At 39.3% G+C, this 21358-nt stretch overlaps 1 protein-coding gene across 2 annotated transcripts in view; it reads right to left on the bottom strand.

The window, feature by feature from the left end:
• NELL1 (neural EGFL like 1) overlaps window positions 1-21358 on the bottom strand; it is a 454792-nt gene that overhangs the window by 354601 nt on the left and 78833 nt on the right. For both annotated transcript variants that reach the window (XM_030560164.1, XM_030560165.1), the window contains exons 6-10: window positions 15568-15640; window positions 14608-14690; window positions 7099-7233; window positions 6168-6270; window positions 1255-1332 (exon numbers count right to left, since the gene is read on the bottom strand). In XM_030560164.1, coding sequence (XP_030416024.1) covers window positions 1255-1332; window positions 6168-6270; window positions 7099-7233; window positions 14608-14690; window positions 15568-15640 — 472 coding nt within the window. The remainder of the gene's footprint in view (window positions 1-1254; window positions 1333-6167; window positions 6271-7098; window positions 7234-14607; window positions 14691-15567; window positions 15641-21358) is intronic.

The raw sequence follows: 21358 nt of genomic DNA, 5'->3' as shown, positions 1-21358 counted from the left end.
CATAGGTGTCAAGCGAGGTGTTCAAATGTAAGGGGATACATACTTTGGTGGAGGCAAAGAGGAAAGGCATCCTGCAGAGGATACAGCACATGCCATGTTATGTGGGTGCCCACATGAAAAGAGTGGAACTAACGGACATTAGGACTGATTCTCATCCCACTTTCACTGGTGTAAAGCAGGAGTCTCACACGAGAGTCAATGGCGTTACACCAGCATAGGTGAGAGGAGAACCAGCAAACTGAGTGATCACTGTCAGTCATTTTATCAAACTACCCAGCTGGAAAGGTATTGGCTATAACTCACCACCTATTCAAGGTCTGACAAAACAATTACAGTAGGAAAGGTACAGTATACCACTGTACGAACAGCAAGTGCTGATAAGTCAGGTCAAACACACAGCAAGAAATCAAGAAAGACTATGACAATCAAATTGCTCAGAAAAAGCTCAAAACCAATTCAAACCAAACTCATGTCTTCATTAGAGAACCACAGAAAAGAAATTAAGTTAAGTCATAGTTGCTTCGTGTCAACAACAATTGTTTCCAAAAATTTCCCCATTTTCTGTTACTGGTGACCTTACACCCTAGAGAGAAGAAGGTTGCATATCCAGAATTTTATTGTGCCTTATTTCTATAGTAAGAAAATGTTCAAACAAGCACTTTGGGTTAAAATCTGTTGACACAAAGTGATGTCGCTCCGTTAATATAAATTGACATTAAATTTCAGATTTAATCCACTGAGATAAACAGGGCCAGTCACTTTTCAGAGAACAAACATAGGCTTCCTTCACATGAAGAGGCGCTACTCAGTAGAAGTGCTATGGATCACTAGAGTAAGGCCCCAACCCACCAAAGCATTTAAGCACCTTCTTAGGTTTTAAGCATGCGAGTAGTCAGGGCTTAAATAAAGGCCAGAAACTTTTAGTTACACCTGTTCAAATCCAGAGTAACTTCAGGGACTTAAGCCAGTGTGGCTGAGATCAGAATCTTGCCCTAAAATGACACCTCTTCCCACAACTCAGGTAAGGAGCAAAGAGAACGGAGAATACCCTTCTTAGTCACTTTATTATCCTAAACAGGCCATGTTCCAGCTTTGTCTGTGTATGTCTGGCTTCCGCTGAAGTTATGGTCAGCATTAGAAAAGAATGGATAACACATATACATGAAGGAAGCCTAAAGTAATATACCAGGTTATCATTATAATTTATGGGCACTGCATATTTATTGAAACAGTAGAAGTTAATAAAATTAAAACTTACTCGGCATTCCCTGCAGTTCTTGGTTAAAACCCTCTGACCTTCTGCTAACACTCTGCCTCCAAAGATACACTTAGCTATAATTAAAAAAAAATCCCCAAAATTAATATTTTGGTAGAAAGTGACTGCAAAATATAAATATAAGTAAAATCAATACATATACACATAAGCAAATACAGGCCTACTGTGGTAAATATGATGTAGTCCCTTTGCCTTCACTTGAAGTAAGTGTTGATTGCTTTCATTTATTTTGAGTGCAATAGTACATTCATTTAAAAAAAAAACTATTATTGTGAAACATTATACCCCTCATACTGACAAACTAGCCTATTAATGACCCAAAGTGATAACAAGAATAAAGCATTATTCAGTAGATACTGAACCCAATTCATTAATTGGATCACGCACAGCATAGACATCCCATTGATTCGATAGAGTGCACTTGTATTACTATATGTTTGCATCAGGTTATTCAAAGCACTTCAAAATCAGAGACAGACAGACATTGGTGCATTGTATGTCAAGAGACTGGCAGCTGCATGGGTTTCAGTTAAGCTTCCAGATTGTACCTGGGAACAAATGAGGATAGAATCCTTAATACAGCTTTGTCCCTGAGAAACTGCAGAAATGGTTCAGAACTAGTCAAAGCCTGAAACTCTCAGACTCTACAAACTGAAAAAAATCACTGTCAGAAACAGTCTCAAAGGATGGACAAATAGAGCCTGCAACACTAAATTTTGGACTAACTTTTGGAATGGATTGCATTGGGATGTGACCCCAAAAAACAATAGAGAGCCCCCACATTCCTAATTGCAGATATTTACATCTTCCTTCTGTTGCACCTAGAACTGTCTGTCAAAATAGCCTCTTAAAAGCTCCCATACTCTATAGCAAGGAGGCAGCTTTCTAGACTGAATGGGGATTCTCTAATATCACTCTAAATCAGAAATAGCCAGATCCAGAGTCCTAGGAAGGATATTCTAGAGAAGCATTCAACTGGGACTCAAAAGACCTGGGTTCAATTCTCAACTACAGACTTTCAGTGTGATCTTGGGCAAATCACTTAATCTACCCTGTGCCTACATTTCCCAACTGTAAAATGGGAATACTACTTCCTACTTTACAGCGAAGTCATGATGATAAAATCCATGAGTAATTGTGAGATTCTTCAATACTGTTATGATGGGGACCAAATAAGTATATTAGAATTGATAGACTGGCATGACGGATTAGGGGAAACTTTGACATCCTAGTATGAAAGGCAAATTATTGTCATCCATGCTGAGCAACATGTGTTCCTCCATTCCAAGTTGTAGGAATTCAATGAACCAGTTCATCTTGACCAGAAATATCATCTTGGCTCATCACTGTCACTGCAGTACTAAAGACTCATGAATAAACTAGCTCCCAATCCAAGCACCATGAGAAGGTCTCTGTTGCCCAGGCCTATGTTTCCTTCTATCTGCTGACAGAGAATTTCTTCCCAATTCTTCTGAGTAGCAAAGAAGTAGCAAACAAAACAATCTGTGGCACACTTATTGCAGCAGGGAGCCTGGAATTCCATGTACTATTAATTTCCACTCTCACAGGTGCAACCGATACAAACTAAGCCAGCTGGCCTGCTTATGCAACCAACTGCTAAGTGCATCACTGTTAACTCCAAGAGATGCATCTCAGTCTATGCCAGATGTTTCTCCACCGCTGTGAAGAGACACTTTTTTCATTTTCCTCTTGCTTTGTGTGCCAGCGTTATTCTTTAGGTACACAACTGTGGCCAGCCAGCAAGACACATGCTTAGTTCCTTCTTAAATCTTCCAATGATTTTATGGAAAACTGTTCCACAGATGTATGCACAACCTGTCAGGCTGCCATCCGTGCAAGTGTCTGTATATTTGATGGGTCCAAATTTCCTTCTTGTCTGAACATTCTGAGAGGACTCTCACTAAATTAGAGGTGATTTTACAATCTGAGGAACACACAGGAATGTCCCAAGGTCTTGTACACCTTCCTTCCAATGGGATAACATTAGTACCCAAAATAAAACACACACAATTTGACCAACAATTCTAGGTCTACACACATACACAATGTTAATAGGCCCACTGTTCTCACACTATTCTCTATATCACTGGTGAAGCCCATGATTCTTCTCTTATACCGATATCATTCTCTTCTGTGTATTGGACAGTGCTCCCAAGTCCCACCATAAACTCTCTTGAGGAATGACTAGCGAAGTATGACCTGCATCTACTCTATTGCACCTAGAGTCCTATGCTATAAGTCAGTAAGACTTGTAAAAGCAGCAAAGAGTCCTGTGGCACCTTATAGACTAACAGACGTGTTGGAGCATGTGCTTTTGTGGGTGAATATCCACTTCATCAGACGCAAGCTTATGCTCCAATACATCTGTTAGTCTATAAGGTGCTACAGGACTCTTTGCTGCTTTTTCATATCCAGACTGACACGGCTACCCCTATGATACTAATCAGTAAGACTTGACATTTGTCTGTAGAACTAAGAGATACGTGTTGCTTCTCAATGAAGCCATTTTCGGCACATCCTGTAATGGTCCTTCCTCACCTGCCTTCTTCAATACTGTGATGACAATTGTATATATCCCTTGCTTCTGGCATCAAAGAGGTATTACATAAAAAATTACTTTTGATTTTTGTTTCACTTTCCATCCAAATCTCTCTACATATTAGAATAACCCATAAAGTCTTTCAGACACTATCCTGTCTCCCAGAGTTCTTTCTCTGTGTTCATAGTTCTGGAAATGGGAGAATCTAAATAATTCTCACCACACACAAAGCAGATAGATTTTCTAAAGAGTTCAGCTTCCACTGTGAGAAGCTGGGTGCTGAGCACTTCAAAATCCATCTCATTTAGGTATCCAAAGAGGATGCAGAAGTTCTTTTGAAAATGTGGCCCTAGCTTTATATTGCTCAGTATAAGCTCAACTGTGATCTCACTTCAGAAAAACACGCTAGATGGCATCAAGATGACTGTTTGGGGAAAGATGAACTAGAGTGATGTACTTTTACTCTCTCTCTATTGTCTCACCTGACTGCCTATAGCCCAGGGCTGGACTTACACTGGACAGAAGAGAAAGTGAGGAATTTTACAACAGAAAAGAGACACCGGGCTTCAAATAAAGTTTTAGTCTTCTTGTCTTCTGGTTTGGATAGGTTAACACAAGATGGCAAAGAAGAAAGCAGAAACATCAATTTTAAAATACCTAAACATTTTATGTGTGAGAACTGCTTGGTACTTTGATACAAAAAAAAAAGAACCATCAAGCTGTTCAATCACTCCTAGAGACAGAAAATTACAATTGATGATTGTATCCCCGATTAAATGGGGAAACTGCAGAGAAAACACACCCGCAGTGTAATAATGTGGATAGCCTCAGTGGCTGCCACTACATACCCAAAAACGACTAACTGTGGTCCTCGCATATCATTCTGTCAAGGAGCTGGCACTTACAATCAATTTCAATCAACTTTCATACATCTTTTTCCATTGACTGACATGCTGAGTCCTTGTCAGAATAACGAGCTGAGTTTGGTGCCAATCACTGACTAAGAGTGAGCTTGTTCATCTTTCCATTAAAGAATCAAAACATAGTCTACACTTTGGGACTTACATTCAACCTACAGTTCAGTCCTTCAGAATTACTCTGAGCCAAATTTTGGCTGGGATTTGTAGCTAAGTGCACATCAGAAAAGACAGAGCCAGAGAGAGATGCTCAAGCTCTCAGGTCCATGAAAATAACCCTTTACAAACTCTCAGCAGGTGAATCACAAGTACTTGTGTTCTGGAAGGTGAAAGTTAGAGTTTGTCCTTTTGTGCACAGATTACTCATGGGCCAGTGTATAACGAAGGAAAAGGTGTGAACTGTGCACATGTTCATGACTATGCAGAACAGGTGCATACTTTTTTTTGACAGGATTCATGGATATCCATTTGGAATTTAAGTGGAGAAATCAAAGCGTGACAATCTGATTTTTTTCAGAGGAGGAGGGGTGTCTAATTAATCCTAAATCAGCCAATAGCTACATCACTGACTAGTCTAAATGGAGAAGAGCTGTGCCCAGAACGTGTAGGTTGGCGAGATAAGGAAAAAGGTCTCACTTTCTTCATACGTGAGAGCAAGAGGAAATTTAGTCCTTGTACTTGAGCACACATATGCTCAATTGACTTTGTCCCTCAGCCCCATTTAAGTCCTGAGTGCTAAATCCTTTTTTCACATAGGGCTTCCATTTGCAGATGAGATAAGAGATTGTCATCAATTTGGCCAACTATAGAATTTACTGCTCATCATCTTTTCCACATTCATTTGGTCTGAAATAAATTACATAAACTACTACTGCACACAACATAGATCATTACAGGCTAGATAGGACCATGAATTTTCCTTTTTCTGCTGATTATATCATTTTATTTAAAAAAAAAACCCTACAATATCCAAAGAACCACCTTCAGTTCAGAACAGGATGACAAATAACCAGAACAAGTTATTACCTCTCTTTATGGTAAGTACAGACCAACTGCTTCATGCTAATTAACATTAATTGGGTTTAACAGCTACTAGTAGAAGCCAGACATTTTTCCTTTGGAGAGGTACAAACAAGGGCATGGCCTTTTTAATGCCAATAGAATGCAGCAATATAGTCTTAGAAACGTACAGTACTGCACTGTATTTCCTGTGTGGTTCTTTTATTTTTCAGAAAATAGTTATTTATTCATTTTTTAACCAAAGCTGCCACTGTGACTCACGTTCCCTGCATTAATTTGTCAGAACCTGTGAAAAATCAAGGGCGAAAACATATCAGCTGCTCCTAGTTTCAAGACACGTGTGATTCCAGTTAAAAAGAAGGTGGGAGGAAAATATCAAATGTAATGTACTTACACCTGCATACTTTGCAGCACTGGCCTCCTATATGCACTGGAAGGGTGTCAGGAGCACAGTTCAGAGGGGGACAGGACATCCTTCGGCACTCCACTACTCCGCTCTAAGCAAAGGTTAGAAAGATGAAGTTCAGATGTGTGTGTTAGTTTATATTTTAAAGCACAAATACTATACCAAAAAAAAAAGTAGCAATAAAGATTTCAGATCCTTCCTTCAGCAACAAGTCTTATCTGACTGCTACCGTATGAACTAAGCCACCCCCATTACCATTGTGATATACATCTTTGTCTTATCCCACTTGTGCATGCTATTTACGTGGATTAGACAAAAAATAATACCATCTTTACCAGAACATAACCACCACCTTTTGCAGGCTCTGTCAATCATCTTCAAAATTTTAACAATCAGTTTTCTATTTTCTCAGGCAAACAAAGGCTCTCTTCAGATATCTATCAAATACTTTCAACCAGACAAAACGTACATACTAATTCTCTTCTGTTCCACAGGTTTTCAAAACGATAAACACCCAAAACAGATTCTGCATGTTGTTACCATGCAGGATGCAATTGAGCACCTATGAATAAAATTAAGATAATGCTCTCTCTCTCACACACACACACACACAATCCAGTGAAACTATTCTGAACCAAACAGAGACAACATCATGATTTCCCACCCTCCACCCCTGCAAAATGGTGAGATTCTTCCAGATATAATTAGAACAAATGACAGAGTTGTCAAGGGAAAGCAGATTTTATTTACTAAGTATTCATACAAGAAATGGCAATTCTTTGCTACTTCCTTCAGTTGTTCATATTGTCACTGGGTGCAAACTAAAAAGATAACAAATCTCAGAGTTGGCATTATATTCAAGGACCATTCACACTATAATTAGGCATCCTACACCTTACACCCGTTAGAAGATTCTTACTTTGCATATGCAATTCCTGCAGTGATCATCTTCTACCCATGAGTCTTTGTCTCGATAGATCACTCCATTTACTTGACAAGTCTTCTCACAATGACAGTTTTCCAATTGACTAAGCCTCGTTTCTGCATAATTTAGCTGTAAGTGAAAGTTACTTGGATGTAATTTCTGTAATTCATACACATGGTTTTAACAAAGCAAAGAAGCAAAGAACAAAAGAAGCAGCATACTGACTTTCAGCTGAATCAAATTTTATTACACCAGTTGAAAAACAAACTAAATAGAAGACACACTGAGCCAGAACCAAAGCTGGTGTAAATCAACCTGTGCCCATTTACTTCAATGGAGATAAGCTAATGTGCACCAGTTGATGATCTGTATGATTGTCTCTTCTAATCTAATGAACCTCAGCAAGATATTAAAAACGTACCTCTTGGGGACCTCAGATTATTAATTAATAGGGTACTTTAAGTTCAAACATCAAAAACTGAAATCTTTGTAATATTCTGAATTATTCATTTACTGGCATACATGTAATTTAAGAGCATGAATGCTGTTAGGCTCTGATTCCTTCTGTTCAATCTATCTCCACACTGTTTAAGATTAACAGTTTGCAGAAAGACATTATATAAAGCTACTACGATTTACAGGGAAAAGACGACATTTAAATGTGTTGTATAACAGATTTTCCCAAACTATGGATCATGGACCACTGGTGGCCCACAGAGCACTTGCTGGTAGACATCAAAGAGCAGGCTGGTCAGATGATACCATCAGCATCTCCTCATTGCCAGCTACTAAAATGAATTAACAGATGCTAAAAATATTCTTTTCCTAGTAATATTTTTCCAGGCAAGCAATTGCCATATTTGCCTGAAGAATGATATATAATAGTGAATGGGAGGGAGGGGGTTCATGTGCTGGCAAAGGTAAGGGAAGGTGATCTCTCCAAGTTGTTATCCATGCTATGAGTAATTTATACTTTTCTTCTGCGCACATGCTCCTTCCCATCCTCCTCAACACACCCACACAAATTATTAAAAAACAACAAGGAGTCCTTGTGGCACGTTAGAGACTAACAAATATATTTGGGCATAAGCTTTCGTGGGCCAGAACCCACTTCAGAAGATGCATTGAGTGGAAAATACAGCAGCAGGTATATATACATAGTACATGAAAAGATGGAAGTTGCCTTACCAAGTATGGGGGTCAGTCTAATGAAACAATTCAATTAACAGTAGAATACCAGGGAGGAAAAAATCACTTTTGTAGTGGTAATGAGGGTGACCGATTTCAAACCGTTGACAAGAAGGTGTGAGTAACTGTAGGGGGAAATTAGGTTTTGTAATGACTCATCCACTCCCAGTCTTTATGACACAGATTATTGTTTACATAGGTCATTCCGAGGCAAAGAATACTCCATGCAAATGAAGATTCCTGAGTGATCTGTAATATGGTGGCCAGTCACCCACTGCCTCTATTTTCCCTCTCTCCACTGTGCACCAAAGATCCTCCTCAATCTATCCTTGTATCGAAGGACCCACATCCTCTACCGTATGTGATGGATCAGGGCTTCTCCTCATCTTAAATTCTTGCTGTCATGCCCAGTCTCCTTTAAATAAGTTTATTTGTCCACATAACAGATTAAAATAAACAGTTCCTCAGCCCACCCTTTGTCCTGGCGTTTCACAACCTCCCTTCCCAGGGGTCTCTTGCAGCTTCCAAGTGCCAGCCAGCTCCCTTCTTGCAGCCCGTTCTCATTCAGCCAGCTCTGTTCCTCTTCTGGAATACCAAACCCAGGACCAGCTCCCTGAGCCCTCTGTTCCAGGGACCCACCACAGGAATTGGCTGCACTCTTCTGTGGTTCCTCTCCCAAGGCAGAGCCTGCCCCAATCACTCCTCTTCTTGCCCTCTGACAGACCCTTGTAGTTAGTTCCTCGTGTAGCCCTGATCTCTTTAACTGGCTCAGTTAGGCACACCTGCTCTGACACATGCAAGATCCTCTGCTATGCATAATAAGAACCAAATTACTCAGTCCCATTTACTAACTCATCAAACTTCCTGGCAGGACTAAACTTCCACATCCTTCAAACAACAAAATAGCCATCTCTCCCAGAAATCCACAAATCCCAGAGCAGGTGGGAACTTCTCAAAGCGCCAAATTTTGCTACTTTTACTCACATTAAGCACCACATTACTGCATGAGTAGTCCCACAGTAGCCAATGTATCAGAATCTGGCCCAAAGTGAGATGACTGCTAGCCCTGATCACTCATAAACGGCATACTACAAGATGGTTCAAAATATTATAGCTTACAATAGCATTTTTGCACTGTTCAGAGAGATCACTGTACAACACTGTACTATTTTTATATTGGTATCTACTGCATTTTATCCATTTGCAAAAAGGCTCTCAAGACTTCCACCATTATCCATTTTAATGGGAATATTCCAACCTGCCCATCAACTCTCATACTTCCTGTCAGGTAAACCTCAGATATCAGCAGAAGATACTAGGAAAACTTCTCTGGAGAATTCAAGAATGGAAAACGAGGAAAATGGCCCTGAGTAAAAGCTTTTGATTTTCCTTAAGTCAGGATTCTGGGATTTTACTGGAATTGACACTCAGCCCTCCCAAAGCCAGCATGATCTTGTGACTTCAAAAATGCTTTTCACAGTTTAAAAGGCAAAAATCATCCTCTTTTACTGAACTGCTAATCCTGCCAGTTTTCAGCAGTGACCTGAAAAGCATTTCTATATATAATGTATAAAATAGAATATATTTCGCTGCATTAAAATTGTGTTTAATCTATATGTTTTGTTGCAGTTTATTTAACCTGTACCTTTTCTTTAGTCTTTTAAAAAAAAACCACAAAAAAGTAAAATTCATCTTTTATTTCTTAGAATGATTCTGTATAAACTGCACACAGAAAGAGAAAGGATGTTATAGAAAAGCCAGATCTGAAAAGGCATTTAATAGTGTGTGTGTGTGCGCGGCGCGTGTTGATTCCTGTAACAGAGGTAAAAAAAAGATGCAAATGCTAATACTAATCAACAAAGTTGCATATTCTGTGACTTTCTCTGTCACACTGAATTTATATAAAATTCATTGATAAAACACACCATCTACCACTTACTCCAAAGAATGACTCTGGATGTAAACTGAATCTATTAGTAAATCAGAGATGTGTATGATCAGTATTACCTTTGGCATGCATTTATCTTTGCAACTATACAGAAAATGTCAGAGTTATCTTTGTAGATACGAAGACACGCAACAGAGAACTTTCTGATAGTAATAGGTCAATGGATGTCTCTCAACACACAGGTTTATCTTTTCTGAAATACTATTTAGTTGGCATTTGCTATATGGAATTGAATAGAAATGTTCCATTTGTATTTAAACTTCCAAACATAATTGAAAAATCATCATTAAGCTCAACAAAATGATGATATCCTCAAAATTAAATGTGTTACAAACTGAAATGCCATTCCAAATGCTGCCAATTTTGTATAAATAGATTTGTCAAAGATTTGAAACATCAGTGGAAATTCTCAGGTGCTCAAGTCTTGGATGGATTAGGAGTAGGAATGAACCAACAGAGCTGTGGTTAACTATTTCTCCCATCATTTTTTCATTTTTCCAAACCAGAAGATGAAGAAAAAGACTGTTTTTATTATGTATTACCTGTGGGCCATCCAGATGCAGGAAGTACCAGAAATCTTACAAAAAAAACCTCCGTTCTCATGAGAACTTCAGAGAACTTTGACTCAAAATGTTCATGTATTTCAGATAAATGTTTGTGGCCAAATAAATCTATGGTGTAACCAAGCCAATAGGGTTATTTCAACTGTAAATTCTGCCCTTAAGCATTTAGGTATTTATGCCAACCAAATGAAGCATTGAACTTTTTGACTGTTACCCTGTTAAGATTTGGCAAGAAATAAAGTTAATTAGAAGTTTGGGGCTGGAAATCTCCAGTAACTATCTCCAGCCACTGAAAAAAAACACATCTGATTACAAGGAAAAAGACACTTCCTAGTGTGACTCGCTGGTTTATTAAAAAAGAATTGCACTCCATTTTCAAAGACCCTTGATTCAGTAGAGTTATACTGACTTACATTAGCTGAGGATCCGACCCATTTAGGGTCAACACCACCTAACGTTCCGTACCCAGCACAGTAATTGGGCACGGTTAAAATTAAGCTGTCCATCTTGTCCCAAGGTAATTTATATTTTAACTGAGTTTTTAACAATTTGATCTATTGCCTTTTTCTATTTAAGGTTACAAAATTAAAGAGATGAAACAGCGGCGTGTAGATGGTAATGCAAAAAGTTCAAATACCTTCCCCACCATGAAAAGAAATACTACAGACTCAGAAAAGCTACACTTTAATGCATTTTTAAAAGCAACATATTGACTACTTCAAATTGACTTCAAATCTTTGAAGAGTGTGGGGGAAAGAAAGGGCAATGATACTTAACTTACTATATGCCTTACTCGTCATCAGTTGTAATTCTTTTGGTTACATACTAACATTGCAAACACCATTCATTGGGGGTTTTTTGAGTCTGTAAATTAAATTGTAACCAAATGCAAATCTACAGACAAATTCAAGTTTCTGGTATACCACAGCCGGACACGGAAACATGGGACACAATTTTTGCATGCTGCCAAATTCATATTCTGCAACTCCCAGAATGGGGGAGAGAATTAGGGGTCATTGTTATGTATTTCATAATACATACTCCTTGCTCTGGCAAAAGTAATCTCCATGGGCAGCTGTGCACGGGTTCCAAATCTACTCCTAGCCCAGACATATGTTAACACGACATTAGTGTACATCTAAAACTGCAGAAATATCACTTAGGGCCTGAATTTGCTCCCTAGGACTGTGGTGTGAACATTCACCATTAAAATGCCTGTTTTTAAATTCTACCGTCTTTAATTTGCATTTGCCTCACAATTAAAACTTCTTGCATGGCTGTGTGTGTTCTCTCTGGACAACAGTACTGCTATAGCTAATACAACGAAACACTTAGTTAATGCATTACTAAGGAGAGCAAAACAACCTTATCGGGGAAAGGAACAAGCAAAAAAGGTCATCCCAGCACTGCTGTATGGGAACAAGTAATCTTCGGAGTATCAACAGCATGTTATTTGGCCCCAAAAATGTATTAGCAAGCAAAAATATAATTAACAGCAGAGAGAACAAGTCACTCAGCACAGTACATAATTGGGACCTGCTCATACCACCAGTAGGGCTTAAAATAAATTACCTCTACTTCACATTTCCAGCAGTAAAGTGAACTAAAAGCTTAATGTTTCTTATTCTCTGAGTGAGTCTGTCCAAAATACACTGGTTGGGTGAAAAGTGTCAGTATAATACAAACATGCTTAAAATTAAAATCTTTCTTTTTAGGAAGGAGTCATAAGGGCAGCTGAGGAGGTACAATTCACAAGTTAAAAAATATCACAAGTTTACCATCTTGATATACACAGGGTTACTATGTAGATTATACTTTTGGAAAATCATGTTCAGTAACTATGCTGTAATTAAATGCACCTACAGGTGATTCTGTGGTTACACATTGATCAAAAAGTAATTAGCATATAAGCAGTATGCCAGGTGAGATAACTAATTCTTGTTTAGATGATAGAATAAATCATAGGCCAGATGGTTTTGCTAATGTTAATCACATGGAATATTCCCAAAGGAACAGTACACACCACCAATTTACTAGATGCAAATCAGGATTGCCACTCTGCTTAACTCACTACACTTAGGGCTTGTCTACACTACCGCTTAAATTGATGTAAAAATACACGTAAAAGTCGGTGTTAAAAAGCCAACCCCTGAGTGACACAAGTTACATCGACCTAAACACTGTTCACACTAGTACACTATGTCAGAGGGAGACACTCTTCCACTGACACAGCTTCCACTTCTCGCTGAGGTGGAGTAATTATGCTGACGAGAAAATGCTCTCCAGTCAGGATAGCGTGTTTTCAACAGTGCAGCTTCACCAATGTAGCACGGTAGTGTAGACTAGCCCTTAGATATATTTATAGTGAAAACAAGAGTAAGTTTATTGTCAAATAACAGAGATTCAAATGAAAGTAAGAGAGAATACTGGAAAAATGAAAATATAAAACAAAATCATAACATGCTTTCTAGAGTCTAAACTTGACTCACAAGACACTCCCATTTCCTAAAGGATAGCTTACACCAACTTTTCCCAGCATTTTCAACCATGATGGCTGAGAACCTCCGTTCATAAGATCAAGCCTGCTGGCAGCTTGTCTTCCAAGACTGAAGGATGCCCGGTGTATCACCATACTCCGTTATATCCCTAAAAGTATAACCCTGGTTGTTTTGCTTTTCCCTGCAGCAGTTATTATCTGTTCATCAGCATGTGACTCAATAAGGCAATAGACTTCTATTGTAAGAAACAATGCACAACAGTCAACCAAGGAGATAAAAGTGTCTCCCAATTCTTATCTGGAAAAGTCTGTCTCAATGCATGCTACCTTTGAGCGACATGCCTTTAACTATAAGGCCTTAAAAAGATAACATATGTAACTCCTTACACATTATCTGCTCATACATTTCACAATGATTCTGATGACGTTCTTTCAATAGAGGCCTTACATGACCCCTTTTCATGATCCTTGTAACCTGAGTCCTCTGCCACTGGGCATCAAGAGGTCCTTGGGTCACACCCCTTAAAATAGATCACCCCATTCCTTACCTAGCCCCCAGACTCTACAAGCACCCTCAGTTGGAGGTGTATGGCTAAAATGAAAGATGGTCGTGGGCTGTAGTAGAGCTAAGGGAGAAGCACATCTTCCCATTCACCCTCACCACCACCACAAGGTAGAAGAGAATTAGTGTAGCCTGGAACTATGTTAATTCTTCTGTTAATATCTTCATACTTAGAAATCTTCCTTAAAAGAGAGAAATGCCGTGGCTTTGGGAATTGCCTGGGTATTTGGTTGATTGACTGGGGTCTCCAGAACTGGCAAGGAGACAAAGCCTCTGTATAAAGACCCTTCCTAGCCTCCTGAAGATTTCAAAGAGCCCTCACGTTTTGTGGGTAGTGCCATTGCCTATTCCACTTGGGGCAAATGCACACATACTGACAGTTTGGGGAATCCTCAGCAATAAGATCACTGGGGAGTTTACCCTTTTTTTGTACCTGGACTTATCTGCTGGCACATAAAGGGACACATGCTATGGTTTCTTTAAAAATCAGACCCTTTAGTAGTAAGCATGTTTGTTATTCCACATTCTTTTAATTCAGAGACATTTGTAAAATACTATAGAAGTTGAATGAGGCTTTATTGGCATTACGCAAAATCCACCACAGGTAGCTCTACTGGAAGTCCAAATAAAACTTTACCAGGATAGTGTAACGCAGATGCAAAGGTGTAAATGCTTTTATAGTGCTCTCAACTTGAGGGAAATGAGGGACAGGATGAGGAACTGGTAATGGAGTTCCAGTACTTACTTTTGCAGTCATTTTTGCCAGGAGCTCTTGTAAATCCATGATTCCTTGCACCAGACTTAAGAAATCACTGCAAGTTGGGCATGCTCAATAAAGGAAGTGGGGAAAACAAAACATAAATCAATGAAGACTGATATACTTTTAAAACATCATTAATTCATGTGCGATGGGGCATGCGTGCCCTGCACTGGGACTGCAGGGGTTAACCTCTCACTGTGCATGCTCGAAGTGCAAAATCAGTATAAGAGGGAGCAGCCTGGCTCAGTCTTGGCTGACTGCCATAGGGGAAATTGGTGTGCCACAGGCTCCTGCTGAAGGGCCACGGACAGCAACCCTCAACCCCTAGGCTCCGGACACTACCGAGGGAGAAGGAACTGGGGGAACTAGGAAGCCACAAGATGTGGAGAAGCCGGTAGAAAGTAACCCAGGGATTCTTTTGCTAACCTGGGGAGTTGATTGGACAACTGGAGGCTAACCCAGCATGTTTTGACCAGATCCCTGCCAAGCTTGTGGCAGACAACCCCACTACCGACAGGACCCTAGGTTGGGACCTGGGGAGGGAGGGAGGCCCGGGTCCCCCTATCCTGGCCCGAGACCCTGTGGTAGTGGCCCAACCTGATAGAGACTGACTCAGGCTGCTAGGCCACACAGCCCCTCACCTAGGGGCAGTTAGTGACTCTGATCACAAGCCCACATAGCCCCAGCTGTGGGTGCAGAGGCACAACTGTGGACCTATCAAGACTCGTGCCCTGCCCTGGGAGGAGACAGGGCATGCCGGACCCGCAACAGCGTAACTTATCTTAACATAAATGCAATGTCTTAAATAGAGTTTCTGTTTCCCTGAACTGATCATATTAAAAGTGTACAAAGATGATGCAGGACAAAGCTAAGCATCATCATCTTTAAAAATATTGAAATAATATTTAAATCTACAATTGTCAAAGTAAATAAATTGCTACTTACTGCGATTCAGATTAGGACACTGAGTTATATATCCATTGGGCATAAAGATGACTTTCACGTCTTGAATGATACCCTTTATAAAAGAAAAGATTGCTGGTAAATATAGATTGTAGTCAGACAGTTAAAATTTACAAGATTATTCTCAAGTTTTCTGCCAAGAGGCCATGAATAATGGATCAGCTTATTATTTTTATTTGTTTGTTCGTTTTGTTTTTGTTTTTTTACAAAGAGCACCACCCTAACTGAACAATTCAGCTAAAGCTGAACAAGATATGAATAATTACAAAAGCTTTCCTTTCTCCAAGAAAAAACTTTGTGGCATTGGTTTTGATAAAACATATGCAAAAATTGCACACTATCTAGAAATGTTCTTATTGATTCATTTAGCCAAATTAGCCTAGGAGATCAAACCACATTTAAAAGGACATTTCATAATGAATTCTCTCTGCTGCTCAATTAGGAGTCAATCTTGTTCCTAACATAAAAGGTAAGGAAGGCCTCCTGTGCATGCAGGATGGAGAGGGAGCAGGATTTAGGGGTCATATATAACTCAGCTCTGTAGGAAGTCCCTTCACAACAGCAGCACACATGGGGTTTTGGAAGCTGGGCAGTGGCAGGCTGGGGAAGTGAAAGGGTTGAATGATCCAGCACTGTTGAATCCCATGTCATTTCTCCATATGCATGGAACATTCTAAGATGAAGCACTTTCCACACAATGCAGCCTGTTGTCATTTCACATCATTGTAGAGAGAATCTTAGCCCCTTTCCTGTGTATCTCCCCAGAACCCAGACAAAACACACAGTGAGTGCTGGGGATTGGGGTGTGCTCCTTAGAGCCAAATCCTGAAGCTCTTTCTCAGAGTCTGACTCTACCAGGCACTTATATCCCCACAACATCTACTAGCTTTAATGGGAGTTGAGGGCATTCAGCATCTTAGATGATCTCTTTTCCCTTAAAAACTTTAAAAGAACTGGGAATTTTCCAGGAGAAGTCCAAGTATCTCGCTGTAAATCAAAGAGGGTATGACTCTACCTCCTATCTGATCTAATTTAAGAAGAAATTTATCATCCAGTTTGCTGTCTTAGAATGAAAATATTGATTTGGGTGTATTCTGGTTTTATTGTCAGTTAAATGGTGATAGAATGGATTCTGAAAAGCAGGTAGAAGACACAGTGGCTTGCTCAGAATACTGAGGTTGATCTATAAAAAAATATAGGCCTCAGATAACTTGAAGCCTTGCAAATGCAGTAACATTTAACATTTGTGTGTTCATTTTCTGAAACAGCAGAAAGTAATCAGCAAGCACTGCTTCCTGCTTGTTATTTCAAGATCAAATATTAATTGAAATATTAAGAGAAATAACCAGATCATACCACCTCTGTAGCAGAAGAATAATATTTATTAACCTTTTCATCTGTGAGACTAATGAAGCCATCACAATAATGAGAAGTGATATTGTCACTGGTTGGGAAGTAGCCTATAAAACAATGCTGAATGTTACTTACTTTACTTCTTTCCAGTGACCATTGGTGAACAATTAACAGCTGCAGCACATAAATGTATTTTTAAGACTCAGTTCTCTCCAGTGAAATGATTAAAGAAGCATAACTCAGATTATAGACTTCCACTACACATATCACCATAGTGACAGGAGCCCATCCAGGAAAGCCAAAGGCCCTGTCTCAGGAAAGAATCCCTGTTCAAGAATAGAGTGTGCTTAAAGTTAAGTACATGTTTAAGTGTATTACTGCGGTTTGGATAGGTTTATATCTAAATATAAAAATACATATTCATTTATTTACATTGAAATAAATAAATGATAATTTAAAGAATACCTATCAAAGGCAATAGGTGTTCTAACAAAGCATGAACAATACAGTCTGGAAAGGAAATTAATATATATAATCATATACATTACAGCTGCAGATGAGCTAGTGTGGTCAGGCACAGATGGGAACTTTCCCATTAACTTCAATGGGAGCAGTATTTGCCTATGATGTGAGCTGTGCTTGTTCTGCACCTATCAGGATTTTCCTCTTCAGAAGTGAGTATCACTATATGTGGCTTTTATATGAACAATTTACCGAATCACACCCTAAGGCGGACACCTTCAGCTGCATGAAGTCCCAATGAAGTCAGCAGAGTTCCACACTAGTGAAGACAATGCAGGAGCAGAGCTTTAAATAGCCACCTCATTTTATATGAATTTGATAGCAAAGCATTGGCATGTTTATAGCTCCTTTCATTGCTCTATATAATGAACTACTCCATTAATGCTATATGAAAGGGCTGATACATTCAGGGCGCACTAACACTCTCACCTTCTGCATTTTAATTCACTTGATTTCATACTGCTATTCTCACTCTTTAAAACCCACTTCTTTCACAAAGCCTTCTTATGGTAACACACATCATTCTCCTGTGCCCGAACTGTTGCCCTCCGTATCATATTTATTTGATTTAGATTATATGGTCCTTGGAGCAGGAACCTTGGCTTTTTATATGTAAAGCATCTTGTGCATGTGTGCTGCCACATAAGTACATTCTATTCATTTATTAATCAATATAATTTCCAAAGCTCCTATTCAATATTGTATCTGGGCACTGCACAAGGGTTATAAATTATTGAAGAGGTGAGGTTTTCAGCATGGTCTGAAGTTAGCAAGGGTAAAATTCTACCTGATCTCCTCTGGGGAGAGTGTTTTAAAGTTTTGGGCCTGCTACTGAAAAGATTCTTCCTTGGGTTCCCTTCAGTTTTGTTTCTTAACCTGATTCCAATATCATCCCTAGCACACAGAGATGATCTTTCCTACTGGGGTACACTGAAGAAACCTGAATGGTCAAATGCTATCCTTGTTTTTCAGAAGGAATAATTCATGCACTTCCTCTTGTAGAGGAAACAAAAACATCTCATCTCTGTTATTAGCTCGCTCCACTGTCTACCTCAGGCCAATATCCTGGAAGGCACAGAGCACCTCCTGTGAGATGGTGAGCACCCTTAAATTCCACTGACCTGAATGACAGTTGAAGTCATTCAGCACTTTGCAGAACTGGAGCACTGGAAGGGCAGAGCTCGGAGGTATTTGTACAGGGTAAGTCACGTATTGTTAAATGTTTATATAAAGGGCCAAATTCTGATACCCTCTTATGCTGAGGAGGCCTTCACTCTACCAATAGTCCCACAAACCCAAATGGGACTACTTGTGGAGTAAGAAGTCACTCAGTGTAAATAAAAGGGTCAGAATCTGGCCCATTGTGACTTAGATCCTTACATGACACTTCCATAAAGGTCCATGAGGAACAACAGGAGAATCCTCACCTAAAACAGACATTAATGATATTCATTTAAGAAAGCTTCTCATTTTTTAAAAAGGGGCAGAAGAAGGAGCAGCAAAACAAATAGTACATTACACCATTAAAATTCTAATATTTTTTGGAATAACTATGCTTAGGCTAAAGTGCCGAATACCCAATTCTTTCACATACAAATACTAGCACAGCTCCACCACACATGCAAAAAAATGCTAATTCTTTTTTACCGCTCTTATTTCCCTGAAGATCTCTGTTTACAATGAGGAAAATAATTATATATTTTATGCGTTAAAACACTGAAACAAATTGCTTTAAAAAGGGAAGGGAGATCCTATTGAGCATGAATATGGATGGAGATACGTACTGTTTATAAACTGGCAAAATTCCAAGCTTTTGCAATGGGTAACCAAAACAAACAAAAAAAAACCTTAAGACTTCTGAAACTCACAAGTAGGATTAAAAAAATGCAACCAATTACGCATTTCTGCCCTGCAGACAGTTAGTAAAATATTCAAGCAAACATAAAGCAAAGTAAGGCACTTGTCGACTTTCATTATGATCAATAAAAACTGGCAGCTCATTAGCATATCATTAGCTACCCTGCTGTTTCCAAAGTGTTAATGTGTAGAAATATTAATTTACAAATATATAGTATCCCAGAGTTCCTAGAATCTGGCTGTCTGCATAAAATAAGAATTAAAGATGGGTGAATCCAATATAATTTACTTTTTTCTATGCAGCTCTAAACATATGTTTACCATCTGTGGAATTATGGGAAGCAGCTGAGATAAAAAACAACAGCTGTAGAATAAAATCATGCCGTTAATTTCACTCCACAGTGACAGTTCAGCTGTTACAACAAGAAATGAAGTCCATGCTAAGTGCAATTCTTGGACCTTAACTTAAATATAAAAGCAAAACAGCGATGGAGGTAGTGCATGCATGCACATACACACACGTAAAACAGGAGTTGCCACACTAATTACACTATTTAAGCAATACTGCATTTGATATTTTGTTTGGCTCGCTGAAAAATCTACAAAGTTGAGAGGGGGTGTTCTTCAAAAACTAGTAACTGCAACATCAATTAAATAAAGAATGCTTCAAAAGAAAACTGAACTAGTCGTCAACCATCCTGATAATGGAAAGCCATGCCAGTCTCAAGATGATGTAGATAAGCATATCACTATCCTACGGACTATTTTATCAAATTGATGCTGTTTTGATTTGAATGAATACTTAGATTGCGTTCTGTTATCCAAGATACAAGGTACTTATTATCAGGAGTTCAGCTGTATACCACCCACCAACTGACTAAACTCCATGCTCTTTAGTTAGCAACAGATCCATTGCAATACCTGTGGATCCACTGGACACAAAATTAGATATGACAGTTGGTCAGCTTTAGCTATAACTTTGCCTGTGGCACAGATTATTAATTTTTAAGAGTTACAACAACTCAGCCTGGACCATAATGCCAGCAAGGCTTGCCAGGGGATAAAGGGAACAGAAGCAAGAAACAAAAAAGGAAATAGGGTTCCCAGGTCTTAGGGCATTTGCCTCCAAGACATTAATTGCGCCCTCCCTATGCATTTTTTGGTCTCCATCCCTACATTGGTCTAGTCCACGAGGATGGCTTGGGGTGTCTCACAACCAGCAGACATGCACTCTGTCAGCTACGGCAGTGAGGATGACCCATAGGCCACACACTTATTGTTGGTTACCAAAGGAAAATTTTGAAGGAGGAGTTTTGATATCTTCACTTTCCTATGCAAAGAGCATCTCCAACATCCATTTTGAGACCCACTTGTGCATCCAAAAAGCCTGACCTAAGCGCCCTGAAACATTTTCAACTGGTTGTCAGCTTTCCAGGACCTGAGTGTTCATTATATGTGAATGGCAGTCAGAGCAGTGTCTGTCACTATTCAGATATGAGAGCATAGTATGCAATGTGCATGGACCTACAGGGGGGGAGATAGTATAGTATAGTATAGCTCCCTACTACCAGCAATTCAAGCTCTGTGCCACTGTGACCCTCAAAGCCATGCAGCACAAACTATAGCTCATGGATCAAATCAACTGCCTAGAAAATCAGAACTAGTTGATCACTGGTGACATGTGGAAAAGAGGTCAAAAAAGAGGGGAAGTTCATTAAGGAAAGAAGTTAACTCTCCTGGGCCTTTCTGCAGGGCACATGCAGTGTGCACAATTGCAGATACCTTCACCATTGTGAATAATGTCAGGCCCACAGAGGACTTTTACCTGATGGAAGTCAAATGGGACCTAAACTGTGAAGGATGGAAACTATGGAGTCCATCAATAGCAGTGAGAGGCTAATGTAGATGTAATAGAGAAAAGAAGCCCAATTCCTTCTGGTCTATGAATATTAGGAGATGCATCGCTTGGTCACCCAGACCATTGTAAAAAATTATTCTTAAGGTTTTTAAGATAGTGACTCTTGGCTGGGTTCCTAAAACG

This window comes from Gopherus evgoodei, chromosome 4, assembly GCF_007399415.2.
Source record: "Gopherus evgoodei ecotype Sinaloan lineage chromosome 4, rGopEvg1_v1.p, whole genome shotgun sequence".
NCBI classification, from domain to species: domain Eukaryota; kingdom Metazoa; phylum Chordata; order Testudines; family Testudinidae; genus Gopherus; species Gopherus evgoodei.
Note: the sequence above shows the minus strand (reverse complement) of the source record. Positions and strands in the feature narration are given on the sequence as shown.